The sequence below is a fragment of the Rhinopithecus roxellana genome, chromosome 9 (assembly GCF_007565055.1).
Source record: "Rhinopithecus roxellana isolate Shanxi Qingling chromosome 9, ASM756505v1, whole genome shotgun sequence".
NCBI classification, from domain to species: Eukaryota; Metazoa; Chordata; class Mammalia; order Primates; family Cercopithecidae; genus Rhinopithecus; species Rhinopithecus roxellana.
Window position 1 is genome coordinate 111,399,726 of NC_044557.1, and position 15,226 is coordinate 111,414,951.

The 15,226-nt window shown below is 36.7% G+C and overlaps 1 protein-coding gene across 1 annotated transcript in view; it reads left to right on the forward strand.

The window, feature by feature from the left end:
- The first annotated feature begins 5,924 nt into the window (after positions 1–5,924).
- ADAM7 (ADAM metallopeptidase domain 7) overlaps positions 5,925–15,226 on the forward strand; it is a 65,427-nt gene continuing 56,125 nt past the window's right edge. The window contains exons 1-3 of the mRNA XM_010364115.2: positions 5,925–6,155; positions 7,463–7,566; positions 13,294–13,370. Of these exons, the coding sequence (XP_010362417.1) occupies positions 6,104–6,155; positions 7,463–7,566; positions 13,294–13,370 (233 nt within the window). The 5' untranslated portion in view covers positions 5,925–6,103. The remainder of the gene's footprint in view (positions 6,156–7,462; positions 7,567–13,293; positions 13,371–15,226) is intronic.

Here is a 15,226-nt window from a genome sequence, read left to right on the forward strand (position 1 = left end):
TTTTTTTTTTTCCTATCCCATACCAATGACCTGGTAGAGTTTAGAATTGAGGGATCACATTCCTCTAGTTGGAAAAACTGATCATAGTGTGATTGTGAGAAGGAATAAAGCTTCTCCTCTCCCAGATCAAAAAAGAAAGGCCTCACTATATAATAAAAATAACACAGCGCTAGGCAGAAATTTTGTTTTCATCTCTGCTTTCCACTTATTATGTTGTTTGAATAAATTACAAAAACTTTTCTGTGAATTTCCTTAAAGTTCTTGGTTGTTTCACCTGGGGTAATCATAGATAATGTCATATGTAATATTTCAGATACACTAGAAAGTTGGCTTGACCATAAGTTGCTAAAAGACATCAGACAAATGCCTTAAAACCTTATCTTTTAATATGACACTATAAATAACTAAGATTCCATGACTGGTATTTTAAAAATTGACGTATTTCATTTTCCACAATCTTAACTCTATAGAGGCAAGTTCAACATATTTCCCATCACCCAACATAAAATGTTCTTTTCAATGGTCACTGAATAAAGCTGACAATTTCCACTTGATGCATGAATGAATGTTTGTTTGGTGAAGGGTCAGATACACTTGGTAGGCCCACTGGCCCTCAACTGTCTCTTCTATTGACCTGAAAGAGTCTTAGAAATTCTACCAGTAAAGATGATAATTTGGGTTAAAGCTGTTTCAAGGACAGGTTCAAAATTTCTGGAAAGAAAATATGTAAGGATCTAATCAGAAAATAATTATTTTGCAAATTAATTTAGTAATTCATTTAACAAATTTATATTGAATGCAATGTCTATATGCAAGACCTTGTTAGGTTTGTGGTACTAGAGTAAGCAAAGCAACTGCACCTTTTACTTTATGGAGCTTTGGTTTTCTGGAGGAGACAAATATTCAAATATTTAGACTAACAAGTGTAGCACACACCAACATAAATTTTCAGAAGTAAAAGAATCTTGTTTCACAGAGAAATGTGGCCTAGACTTAGGCATTAGGGAAGACTTTCTTGAGATAGTGAACGTTGAACTGAGAACTGAAAAAGGAGAAATTAATTTGGCCACAAGGAGGAGAGGACAGGACTACAGATAAACAAGTAAATGTGTCTAGAGGCCCTTTAATGGGAGAAAGCATTGCATATTGGAATAAAGAGGGGAAGCCAGAAAACCTGGAGCTCAGAGAGCAGAAGAGAGAAAAAAATAGTAGCAGATACAATTGGACCAATAAAAGTAATAATACCAAAAATCTACATTTATATAGCTCTTAGAAAATCAACACTTATCTATCTATTGACATATGGGAGGCATTGTTTTCAGTGATTTACATAAATCACTTCATTGAATCCTCACAACAATTGCTACAAGTTAGGTAACATTGCTATTCTCATTTCGGGAGATAAAAGAAAACTGAAGCAGAGAGAGAGATCAGATATTGCCCAGGGTTTACAGGTAGGAAGTGTAAGTGCTGGAAATTAAACCCAGGTGGTGTGGTTCTTAGTGTGTACTTTTATTTACTGTACTCTACAACCTCCACATCATTAGAATCTAAAATAATCATAGTTTACTCTCTTTATTTTTGAAGTAGAGTTTTAATAGGCAAGAGAAAGAGAAAGGAATACAGCTCTCTCTCTCCAGTGAGAGAGAGGGGAGTTCCGAGAGGATAAAGGCCCATAGTTTGCTTTTATTGGGTGTTTGCTATGTACCAGGTACCTTTCCAACTTTGCAAATGTATATTATACATTCATTCAATAAAAATCTATTGCCCATCTACAGTTCTAGGCAATAAAGATACGTGGTAAACAAAACAGACCCAATTTTTATTCTCACAGAGCTACATTTTAAGGAGAGGAGTCTGGCTATGAAAAATAAGTAAACAAACAAGTAAATGTATAGCATTTTAGATGGTGACTAATACAAGGCACAAAAGGGCTTAGAGGTGCCAGGGCATGAGTGGGCAGGTCTACTTTGCATAGGGTGCTTAGAGAAGATTCACAGAATGATGCATTTTAATAGAGACCTGAAAGGAGAGGAAAGGATAGATATGTGACTGAGAGGGTTACATTCCAGGAAGAAGGAACACTGAGCAAAGACCCCTGAAGCAGAATGTGTTTGGCATGTTCAATAGATGCCAAAGATACTTGGCAATAGGCTCAGAGTGAGGGAGGGGGAGAGTAGTAAGATATGAAGCCAGAGAACATCAGGCTAGACCATGTAGATCCTGGAAGCTATCAGAACTTTGCCTAATACTCTGAAAATGGAAGTTATTGAAAAGTTTGGACAGAAGGAATCACATAAAGTGATGTATGTTAATAAGACAATTCTAGGTGATTGGTGGATAATACATTGTGAGGGACCAAGAGAAAAACAGTAAGACTAATTAAGAGTTTAGCTTCAATAAACTAAGCTAGAGATGATAATGTCTAGATTATCCAAGAATCAGTTTAAGTAGCAGTAAATGTGGTAAGATATGGTCAAGAGCCTTGATGCCTTTTCAGGATAGTGGCAACTGGATTTGCTAAAGGATGGGATGCAAAGGGTGAAGAAAAGAGACGAATCAAAGATGACACCTGAGTAACTGAAAGAATGGAGTTGCAATATCCTAAGATAGGAAAGACTGTGGAAACACCAGGTTTGGAGGGGGAGAGCAAGAATCCGGCTTTGTACTTATGCTTGAGAAATCCATTAGTCTTTCAAGTGAAGATGCTGAAAAGAGAGTTCCTTCTATGAGTCTGAAATTCAGAAAAGATTAGGTTAGACAAATAAATTTGGCAGCCATGATATTATAGATAACATTGAAGACCAAAAGATTGAATGGGGAACCGCCTCATGAGTATATAGAGAAGAGGAAATTCTCAAGAATGAAGCCATGGGAATCTTTAGCGTTTACACACCGCACAGAGAAAGAGGACCAACAAAGGAGACTAAGAAGATGCAGAGAATCAGTATGGAGGAAATCCATGGTGCACCAGGGACTCAATTCCTTTTAAAAAATTAGAATAATCGACTGTGTTCAATGCTGCTAAAGGATCAAGTGAGTGAGGATTCACAGTTGATCACTGAATTAAGCAAGGTACAGATCATTTGTAACGTTGCCTTGTTGAGAAAAGGGTAAAAAGTCTAACAGGACTAATCTGAAGAACAAATAAGGAGAAAGGAACTGGAAACAAACTGTAGACTTTTTATTTATTTTATTTATTTATTTATTTTAGAAATTTTACTGTTAGAATCCAAGAATGGGTGGTAACTGAAAGGAGAGTGATGTAAAAGAATAAATATTTTTCAGAGGATAGAAAAAATGATATTATATATATATATATGAAATGAGATGATAGAGTAGAGATGGGGAACAATTGCTGGAGTGATGACATTGAGGGGACAGGAAGGAATAGAATCCTGCATATTAATGGGAAATAGATCCTAGAAGCGTGAACAGTGCATGCATAAAAATAGGAAGGAATGAGTCTATATGGGCACACATTGTAAGGTAGATGTCATAATGAGAGAAAGGGAGAGTTCCTATAATGGTTTATTTTTTCCCAGCGAAATAGAAAAGCAAGATGGTCAGATGAGAGTGATGAAGAGAAGATTTAGAGATTTAGGGAAAGAAGAAAGGGTGTACAATGTTAAGAGAAGTGGGGAGTGAATTAACTAGGGAATAAAATGTGGCTTGTCAGTACGGATTCATTTAATATTCACGTCATTCCTATCAGATTTATATTATTGTGCCCATTTTATAGATGAGAAAACAGAAGTATAGAAATGTTTCATACCTTAACCAAAGCCACAGAGTTGATAAGTGTCAGGGAATTTAAGTCAAGTGAGTCTTTTTTCTAACACCAGTGAAAAACTATTGAAACATTTTTTAACAGGCATGTGACATGGTCAGGTTTACCTATTAAAAATATCACACTTGTGGCCATGCACGGTGACTCATACCTGTAATTCCAGCATTTTGGGAAGCTGAGGCAGGTGGATCACGTGAGGTCAGGAGTTTGAGACCAGCCTGGTCAACATGGTGAAACCCCATCTTTACTAAAAATACAAAAATTAGCTCGGTGTGGTGGCACACACTTGTAGTCTCAGCTACTCAGAAAGCTGAGGCAGGAGAATTGCTTGAACCCAGGAGGCAGAGGTTGCAGTGAGCCGAGATTGCACCACTGCACTCTAGCCTGGGTGAGAGAGTGAGACTGCATCTCAAAAATAATAAAATAAATAAATAATCATGCTTGTTGCAATGTAACCAAAGAATGTCTTGGACTAGAATGGAGGCAAAAAAATTTAGTGGTGGACTGATTATAAGGGATGTCAATGATGATACTGACTTTCAGAATTGCAATGCTAAAGGGATGATGGCACTGCTGGCCAAGACAAAGGACAAATTCGGGGGGAAATGTATTTTAAGTCTTGTACATATTGATTTTACAGGGACTTTGATCCTTCCCTTGAAGACGTTAAGTAGAAACTTCGTTGTAAAGATCTGTTGCCCAAATGGCTAAAAATATAAAATGTGAGGCATAGCATAGCAATAATTAAACCATAACTGAAGATGAGATGGCTTTGGAACAAGCATAATTGGAAGAAAAGAGGGTACTGAATAAATACCTCAAGGAACTCAAAAATTAAATGCTACATAGAAGAGGATATGCCTACAAGTTGCCACTGAACCAGGAAGAAGTTAAGAAGGCTATTGTGGCAAGGGAGCTAAATAGAATAGTTCAAGGGGAAGGATGTGGTCAACAGTGCCAAAAATTGTTAAGAGGGCAAATGAGATGAGAAACAAAATATCTCTTGGATATAGAAATCGTAAAATCACTGGAGATATTGGCCATTTCAGTAGAATAATAAAGGCAGATGCTAGAACTGGGATGTGGTAGGATAAGTTGGAGGTAAGAAAATTGCAAGAAGTCCAGATAATACTGTGTAAGAAATTTAGCTGTAAAGGAAATGGGAAGAAAGGTGATAGTAGGGGTATATGAGATATAGAACAGAAAGAATTTTTCAAAAAGGAGAGACTTTTGACTTGACTTAAAACGGTACCCCCATTTTAAGCCAATGGACTCTGATTTCTTTGACTCCTTTCCAAGGTTGCTTATATTTTCCCAATTTGTAAATATCAGTGTCATTTTCCCCACCTGCAAAGTGGGGATTATATTTTATAATGTTGCTATACTTGGCTGTTAACTGGGAGCAAATGAAATGTATGAGAACAATTCTGTTTTTCAATCACAATGGATGAATGTTAATGTCAGATGGATTTTTCCCCTTATGTTTCCTTGTAGAAAAGGTTATCCTTGGAGTAGAGGGTCTAAATATCAAAAGGAAGCTTCCAATTTGACATAGATTGGTTCAGTTTTTGGAAATATTAGAGAGATATAGATGCAAGCAAGACATAGAATCTCAAATGAAGATAAAAAGATTATATTGGCCATGAGATAACTCTGCTAACGTAACAAGAGAACACAGACATACAGATAGAATTGTCTAGGCCTTTTGCACATTTGTCCATTAGTATTATCCTTTTTGTATTTATTTGAAAGAGTTCTATATTATAAGGACACTTACTCCCACCTTTTAATTATTTATTGCATACATTTCTGGAGTTTGGATATTTTAATTTTAATATGTGATTTATGCCATATAAATTTTCAGTATTTCTCATTTATTTTAACAAATGTTCCTTTATAGTTTTTATATGGCACAATCTGTATAGCAAGAACTTAAGCGTCTTCAACCAGAGCATATATAAATATTTTTCAACATTTTTTTCTAAGACATTTTTTATTTTTTCCCACTTTTGAAATTTTCAGATATCTGATATCAAATTTATATTAGACATGAAGTAGGAATCTATGTCCAGCCAACCTTCACCACCACCACCTTGGTCGTCGTCTTTAATTAGAACATGGTGTTCAACCTCCAGGTTTTAGCCTCAAGCACCTCGCATGTTGTGTAACTCCCTCAAGGAACATTTCCTTGTGCTGGATCAAAACTGCCCACCTATCTGTGAGGTGCTTCATCCCTGCAGTGGAAGCAAGGAGGAAGAAAGGTGAACACCTTTTCTCAAGCACTTGTGCTCTCCTCTGCCAGAATCACTCAGAATGCTTCCCGGGTGTATATTCTTGATGATTTTACTCATTCTTCAGGTTAAAGGTAAGTCTCGCTCCTTTTATCAGGACTTTCTTATTATGCTATGAGGTAATGTTAGTCACAAACTTTAAATTGTAAGTGATAAAGACATTAACTATGCATTGGTGATTTTGCCGAGAGCTTCGACCAGATTATGGCTAATCATGAGAGTCCATGCATCTGTGTAATGCTATATCACTCTTGAACACTCTGACCCACAGTAAGGAGGAGAAGGGAGTGGACAAGTACTGCATATCTGCAGCATGGCAGACACTGTGCTGGCCATTAGCTGTTTTGTATGTTAAAGAGTTTAAAATTCGAAATTAATATCCCCACTTTACAAGATAAAGAAAATGAGATGAGTATTTACAGATCAGAGAGATTAGATATGCTACTCGCGACCACACAACCAATAAATTGGTAAAGCCTAGATTCAAATCAGAGCATATTCCAAAAAGCCCCTGCCCTCTCCTCTTTATTGCTCTTTAAGTACCACACCTTAATTAAGCAGGGCTCACCTCACAGATGACTATTAAGGTCATGAATAGAAGATTATGATTAGCACTGATTCAGGACCAAAATTCTTTAACAGGTAGAGGCCTTATACTTAACTATGGAAGGTAAGACTTTAAATGCAAACATCCCTGGAAGACCAAATTCAGTAATTTACATTGAAACAGGCCAACAGTGCAGGCTTTGACATGAGACAAAATCCAGAGGTTGGCATGAGGATAATAAAATGACAACTGCAGGTGGGGCATGGTGGCTCATGCCTGTAATCCCAGCACTTTGGGAGGCTGAGGCGGGCGGATCACCTGAGGTCAGGAGTTTGAGACTAGCCTGGCCAACATGGTGAAACCCCGTCTCTACTAAAAATACAAAAATTAGCCAGTCATGGTGGCGTGTGCTTGTAATCCCAGCTACTCGGGAGGCTGAGGTGGAGGAATCACTTGAACTGGAAAGGAGGATGTTACAGTGAGCTGAGATCGCAACACTGCACTCCAGCCTGGGCGACAGAGTGAGACTATCTCAAAAAAAAAATAAATCAATAAAATAAAAAATAAAATTACAGCTGCAGAACATGGCAAAAATATGGAGGAAATGGAGGGACACTGATTTATTTGGGTCCTTTCCAAGTTTCCTCATATTCTCCTGATTTGTAAATATCAGTGTCAATTTCCTTGCCAGCAAAGTGGGAATAATATTTCATAGTGTTGCTGTCCATGGCTGCTAATTGGGGGCAAATGAACTGTATTATAACAATTCTGTTTTTCAGCCGCTGTGGATGAATGTTAATGTCAGACGGATTTTTGCCCTATGTTTCCTTGTAGAAAAGATCATCCTTGGAGTAGAGGGTCAACAACTGGTTCATCCTAAAAAGCTTCCTCCGATACAGAAGCGAGATATTGGACACACCCATCATGATGACATAGAGGTACAGGTTTTGATTTAGTAAATAAGACTCATTGCTTTCACAGGCATGTAGACAGTTGTCTCTGGCTCCAACCAAAAGCAAATAGGGAGAGAGGAGTTTCAATGTTTCTAAGGACTCCCATTCAGCATACAGTATGTGCTTAGGAATAAGCCACCTCTCACTGGGTTAGAAAACAAAAAGGAGTAAAGCTCAGGTTTAGGGGATACCATTCTAAATTTTCCAGTTTATGGAGTTCCACCAACGGCTTTTCAGGCTGACTTATAACAACCTCATTTGTTCTGAGCCAGTGCCTGGCAAATGTCATCTTGAGCATTTTGCTTTCCCAGAGGTCTGGTATGCAGGTTTTTGTTTATAGAGTCTACAGCAAAGATGTACAACTTTCAGAGGAACTCAAAGACCTGCTTGGTCTGTTGCCTAGAAGGGTATTTATTCAGACGTTAAAAATTAAATAAAAATAGGTGAAATATTACTTTCAAAAGTAACGAATGCTTATCATAGAAAATAGGGAATATATATAAGTGGGAACAAGCTTGAAAATTAGGATGTTTTTAATTTCCACTGTTATAAAAGACATTAGATGAATGTCCTTAGATATTTTTCATTAGGCACTTGATTTTTAAGCCTTAGGTTTTAATTTGGCTCATGGAGAATATTGACAGGCACTTTGTCCAAATGTGCTATGGAAGTCCCAACCCTTCCCAGTGAGTTTCTTCTGTCCACCATTAGAACAGCCAGTTTTTCACGTTCTCACTTGTTAGGTTTCTCAGTCATACGTTAGATACATTTTGATTTTCTAAACAGTCCCATTGAGATCTCTTTCCTATGACTTGAGATGATTAAAATAAAAAAGCAACTCTTCATCTCCTCCCCTTTGGAAGTAATATGTAACTATTTTTCTTCAACAATTCTCTTTGAAAGATTTCTCTCTTAATATCCAACTCTTTTCTCACTGTCTCAGACTTTGTCTTGGCTGAAGATTGGTACTCAGCTAAGGGGGCTTTCACCAGTTGTCTAACACCCATTGTGCATATACTGGTGGGCTCTTCTCATAACTACTGTCTTAAGACTTAATCAAGACTGATGTTAAAAATCTCATCATGGCTGGGTGCAGTGGCTCACGCCTGTAACCCCAGCACTTTGGGAGGCCAAGGCAGCCAGATCACTCAAGGCCAGGAGTTCTAGACCAGCCTGGCCAACATGGTGAAACCCCATCTCTACTAAAATTACAAAAATTAGCCAGGCATGGTGGCGTGCACCTCTAATCCCAGCTACTCCAGAGGCTGAAGTGGCAGAATTGCTTGAACCCAGGAGGCAGAGGTTGCAGTGAGCTGAGATCATGCCACTGTGCTCCAGCCTGGGCATCAGAGCAAGACTCTCTCAAAAAAATAAAATAAAATAAAATAAAATAAAATAAAATAAAATAAAAATATCACTATGAATATGCCAGATAAGCTTGGATAAGGGCAAGAAATATAAACAATGAAACTAAAGCTTCTTGTAGTACCAGAATGTGCTCAAACAGACAAAACAAAATTCAAACCACATTGAAGGGGTCTTGTCAAAAGAATTCAGAAGCCAACAGAAAGAGCTCCCAATGCCCAAAGCTGGGATAATTTGAAGAACAAAATAAGTAACAGTTTTGTATTATAACATGAAGTATAAATAAATATCATGAGCCCATACTGATCTAAATAAATAATTGAATAAATTATAATAAATAAATGTAAAAAATGGACAATTCTCCTGGGAGAAGAATCAAATAATTTATGTAGATGCTGTCCTCTCCAAGAGGTGGAACCTAAATCCCCACCTGTTAAGTGTGGGCTGTAGGTGGTGACTTCCTTCCAGGGAGTACAATATTGAAGGGGGGAAAGAGTAATTTTAAAGAGAAAGATGGCAACACCACCTCAGCCACGTAATCAACTTTAACACTTGTTAAGTCCTGTGGCTAGCAGGGTGTAATAAAATGGCATTTTCTATTGTGGTTCTCACCTCAAAATCCATAACATCAGTCTAAGCATGAGAAAAACATCAGAACAAAAACAAATTGTAAGACATCCTACAGAATGCTTGACAGACACTCCCCATAAAGGTCCAGATAATAAAAAATAAAAAAATAAAAACTTGAGAAACTGTGAGACTTGAGGAGGCTAAGGAGACATGACAACTAAATGTAGTGTGGGATCTGGGATCAGATCCTGAAAGACTTAAAGTACATTAGGGAAAAACTATGAAAATCTGAGTAACTATACACTTTAATTAATAATATTATATGAATCTGGGCTCTCATTCGTTGTGACAAATAGACTATAGTAATGTCAGATGTTAACGAACAGGGAAACCTGAGTGCAGAGTATGTGGAACTCTACGCTGTCTTTCCAACTTTTCTGTAAACCTAAAATGATTCCAAAATAAAAATTAAAAACCACATTCTTATTAAAAACAATATTAATGACACAATTTAAAATATATTAACAATATCGACAATATTAACAATAATCTTTTAATATTTGTTAATATAAAATCCACATTTCAATTTCCAAAAAGTTCCATTACACCCATATATGCATGTACACATACACACAGACACACACACATACACACCTCTACACACACAACTCATCATGTTGCAAAATGTGACCAAACGCTTTCTATCTGATTAAGAACCTAGCCTAGTTTCTTGGCCCCCCACCTGGGAATTCTGTGTCTTTATGATAAAGCTGTAATTTTATTGTTCAACTTGCAGTCAAAACAGCCTTAACTTATGCACACTTAACATTGAGCAAATACAAAACTCTTCTTCCCAACCTCATAGCTGCCCCTCTTCAGATCTTCCTTGCTATAGTAGCATAGCTCTACAAGTTGAACAAATCAGAAATCTGGGCTTAGTCTTGACTACTCTCTCTTACACCATCTCTAACTATCACTGAGCCTTGTAGATTCTCAGGACATAGGCATGGGCAAGGGCTTCATGTCTAAAACACCAAAAGCAATGGCAACAAAAGCCAAAATTGACAAATGAGATCTAATTAAACTAAAGAGCTTCTGCACAGCAAAAGAAACTATTATCAGAGTGAACAGGCAACCTACAGAATGGGAAAAAATTTTTACAATCCACTCATCTGACAAAGGGCTAATATCCAGAACCTACAAAGAACTCAAACAAATTTACAAGAAAAAAACAAACAACCCCATCAGAAAGTGGGCAAAGGATATGAACAGACACTTCTCAAAAGAAGACATTCACACAGCCGACAGACACATGAAAAAATGCTCATCATCACTCGCCATCAGAGAAATGCAAATCAAAATCACAATGAGATCCCATCTCATACCAGTTAGAATGGCAATCATTAAAAAGTCAGGAAACAACAGGTGCTGGAGAGGATGTGGAGAAATAGGAGCACTTTTACACTGTTGGTGGGACTGTAAACTAGTTCAACCATTGTGGAAAACAGTGTGGCGATTCCTCAAGGATCTAGAACTAGAAATACCATTTGACCCAGCCATCCCATTACTGGGTATATACCCAAAGGATTATAAATCATGCTGCTATAAAGACACATGCACATGTATGTTTGTTGCAGCACTGTTCACAATAGCAAAGACTTGGAATCAACCCAAATGTCCATCTGTGACAGACTGGATTAAGAAAATGTGGCACATATACGCCATGGAATACTATGCAGCCGTAAAAAGGGATGAGTTCGTGTCCTTTGTAGGGACATGGATGCAGCTGGAAACCATCATTCTCAGCAAACTACCGCAAGAACAGAAAACCAAACACCGCATGTTCTCACTCATAGGTGGGAATTGAACAATGAGATCACTTGGACACAGGAAGGGGAACATCACACACCAGGGCCTATTGTGGGGAGGGGGGAGGGAGGAGGGATAGCATTAGGAGATATATCTAATGTAAATGACGAGTTAATGGGTGCAGCACACCAACATGGCACATGTATACATATGTAACAAACCTGCACATTGTGCACAGGTACCCTAGGACTTAAAGTATAATAAAAAAAATAGCATGTAAATGTCTTTTAAAGTTATCTACTCCTTACTCCTCTGCTCAAATCACCTGCATTCATCAATAGCCTTAAATGGTTTTCCTGGCTACAGTACTGAGTTTTGCTAATCCATTATCTATAATAAGTAAAGTACTAAAACACCATGCTTGCTACCACATGTTTCTGCCTAGATATTTAGCTTCTCTTTGTCCTTAGGATAAGGCCCAAATCCTTGACTTACTAGGTTGTGCATGATTTACTCCTTCCCACCTTGTCATTTTCATTTCTATTCCATTTGATTTTCCAGCAATGTTGATCCTCTCTTTGTTCTTCAAATGTGTCATGTTCCTTCCTGGCTCAGGGCCTCGGCATGTGCTGTTCCCTGCCTCCAACTTCTTGCAATATCCCTGGCACAGTACTCGCGCCTCTCCTATGATAATGCTCATTACACTCCACTATGTGTGCTTGGTTATCCAGTGTTTTTCTCTGCCAGGCAGGGGCTTCCATGAGGACAGAGACCTCCACCTTCTACACCATTGTATTTTCCATATTACTGTGCCTGAAATAGCAGGCATTGAATAAATGAGTGAACAGTCATCTCAAAGAAATGTGCAACACGTATGACCAACAACTGTGAATCTTAAATTATAGAGAATTTTTATGAAGCATGAAGAAATAAAATACCACAAAAGAAAATGGTGAAAGAACATGAATCAGAATCCATTTGAAAACTACAAATAACTCAATAAATAAAGGAAAAATATTGATGTGAATGATCATCCAGGAAAACAATTTATCACAATAAGTTATCAATTCATTGTCTGAAATATTCATATTAATCATAATAGCTATTACTGGTAAGAAGGCGAGGAAACAGAAACTGCTATAAATTGATGGTGAAGTTCTAAATATGTCCACTTCCTTTCTTTATGATAGTTTGGCAATATTTATCAAAAGCTTTACATTTTTTTTTTCATGTCATTGAAAACGCAGCTCTGCCCAACTACAAGGAATACCCCAAACCAAATTTCTCATAGTAAATATAGATTAAATAAATGAAGTTTCACTCACATTGTGCTTAGCTGCCTAAAGACATATACTGTGAAAAATTTATTAAAATAGGAAATAGCCATGATTTATCATTGAGTGGAAAGTAGACGAAAAAACAGTATGTATAAAATTTGTTTTAAAAATGCGTGAACAGGATATCTGTGTATAGGGCTGCTGCATGGACGTATGGCAAATGGTGTATCCTTGGATGAGGAGAGAATCTGCATTTTCCATTGTATTGTATTTTATGACTAGAAACTACATATAATATGCTATATTATATTATTAATTATAATTATATTAAACTATAATATGCTATATTATAATATAAATAGCTATAATATAAATATGACTAATAATATAAACTATAAAATATAAATAATACAAAATATAAAAGAATAAATACAACTAAATATATTTATATTTTATTCTAATATAAATGTAACTAGAAGAAATCAGTTCTAAAATATAACTAGAAGGAGGTTTGTAAAATCTTCCTTCTAGTATTAGTTCTCTTTCAATTCATCTTTATCAGTATTTTGCCTTTTGGCTGAAAGGACTGCTGAGTGGATTGGAGATAGGGAACGTCCACCCAAAGCACTGCTTGCTCAATACACACTAAATGAGCCCATGTTGAAGTCACGTGATACCTCTTGTTTTTCAGGAAACGTATGAAGAAGAATTGTTGTATGAAATAAAACTAAATAGAAAAACCTTAGTCCTTCATCTTCTAAGATCCAGGTAAGTTCTACTGTGATTCCAGTACCTTATAGATTTTAGTAACTACAGTATCCCAATTTTCGTAAAAACTGCCAGTGAAGTGGATTCCTTAAGTCATTGTTATTTGTATGTAATCTGAATTTTTCCTCTTCAAATGAAAGCTCTTCATGTGTAAGCCAATCACATCTCAAAAGCTGAAAGACAATCATAGATGCCGCTCTTCTTCTCCCATTCCTAAATAACTCCCTACTTTGGATACTCAGAATTTTTTGAACTCCATATAGTCACTCTAAGAACAGGGTTAATACATCACTGTGTTGGGAATCAGTGGAACAAAAGAAATTCGAAAAACATGGCTTTTAAAGTGACTTCCAAGTTGTGCAAACTAGATATCAAACCAAGTTCCACTGCAGAGTAAACTACGAACTGTAGAGCATTTGCTTCGTCAAGACATTTTGTGTAGCCAAATACTGTAATTGCAATGCCTATAACTTTCTTCAATGGCGTTCTTCAAAATAATCTCTCCTGTTGCTGCTGTTTAATTTTCATTGTTTCTCCATTGGCCCATTTCTACACATAATAGCTCTGTCTCAGGGTCCCAAATATTAAAAGGATGAGGAGCTGTCAAATGCTAAGCAGAAAGAAAGAGTGACACTGTTGGGGAATTGAGACTCTGGTCTATTAGTAAAAATAACAACACACAGACACACAGACACACACACGTGCAGAATAATAAACTTAATTCCGTAACTATACTGATAATATATTTAGACTGCATATTTTTACCTTCTCAGCATGAAAGAAGCTAACATTTATTGAGAGATTTCTCTTTCCCTAAGTTGCTTTTTAATTCCTGAAAAATGTGTATGAGACAGATACTGTTTAATTTGCACTTTACTGAGGAAGAATCATAGGTACACTGAAAAGATAACTTGTCCGGGGTCACAATACTCATGAGCACACGATGACGCAGATGGTCTGACTGAGGAGTTTCAAGTTGCTTTCACAATTCCCCCAGGCTGCCTAGGCCTCTGAGTCAATTTCATTGTACTAGCCATTGCTCGATCCTGCTGATCAGCCTGGCATGGCCTGTTACTGGGTTGCACACACACAGAGCAGTTTAATCTAATTTCAACGTGTGTAACAGGCAACACGGCCTCATTCCCTCAGTTCTACAAAGTAAATGAATTTAGTGCATACCACAGAGCCTCCAAACCTGTGAATATTACGTAATTGGATGTTTTCATAACACAGTAACAAACAGAAACTGATCTTATTTAGATTTCTATTTGTCTTTTTCTCCATGACCACACTTTTCAACGTTTCCCCTCTAAGTTTCATTCAGCTTGGTTTTGATAATAATACATACTTATTTTATAAACTCATGTTGAGAAATAGTGATGAATTTTTCTGTGACAACAATGTCAAATCAGATTGTATATTCATTCCGTGGAAACATTGATTGGGTCAACTTTCTGTTCGCTGTAATAAATCTATTAATAGATGAAGAGTTTTATTTGTATGTGTATATGACTCATCAGAAATATTAATTTAGAATCTGCTATACAACCAAGCAATTTATCATACAATTTATATTTGCTCTTTCAAAACAACTACAAAATAATTATATTCTGTTTACCTGTCGCATCTAGTTAATGTTCCCAAAAAGTTTACTATGATAAAATTTTAACACACAGGGCAGAATTGAAAAAATCCATATACCCACTAACATATACATATACCCATAGACCCATTAAGGTACACATACATACACATATTCATTCATATTTTACTATTTATGTTTTATATCATCTTCCTCCTCTATCCATTCATCCATCGATCAATTCATCTTCCATGTTATTTTTATGCATTTCAAA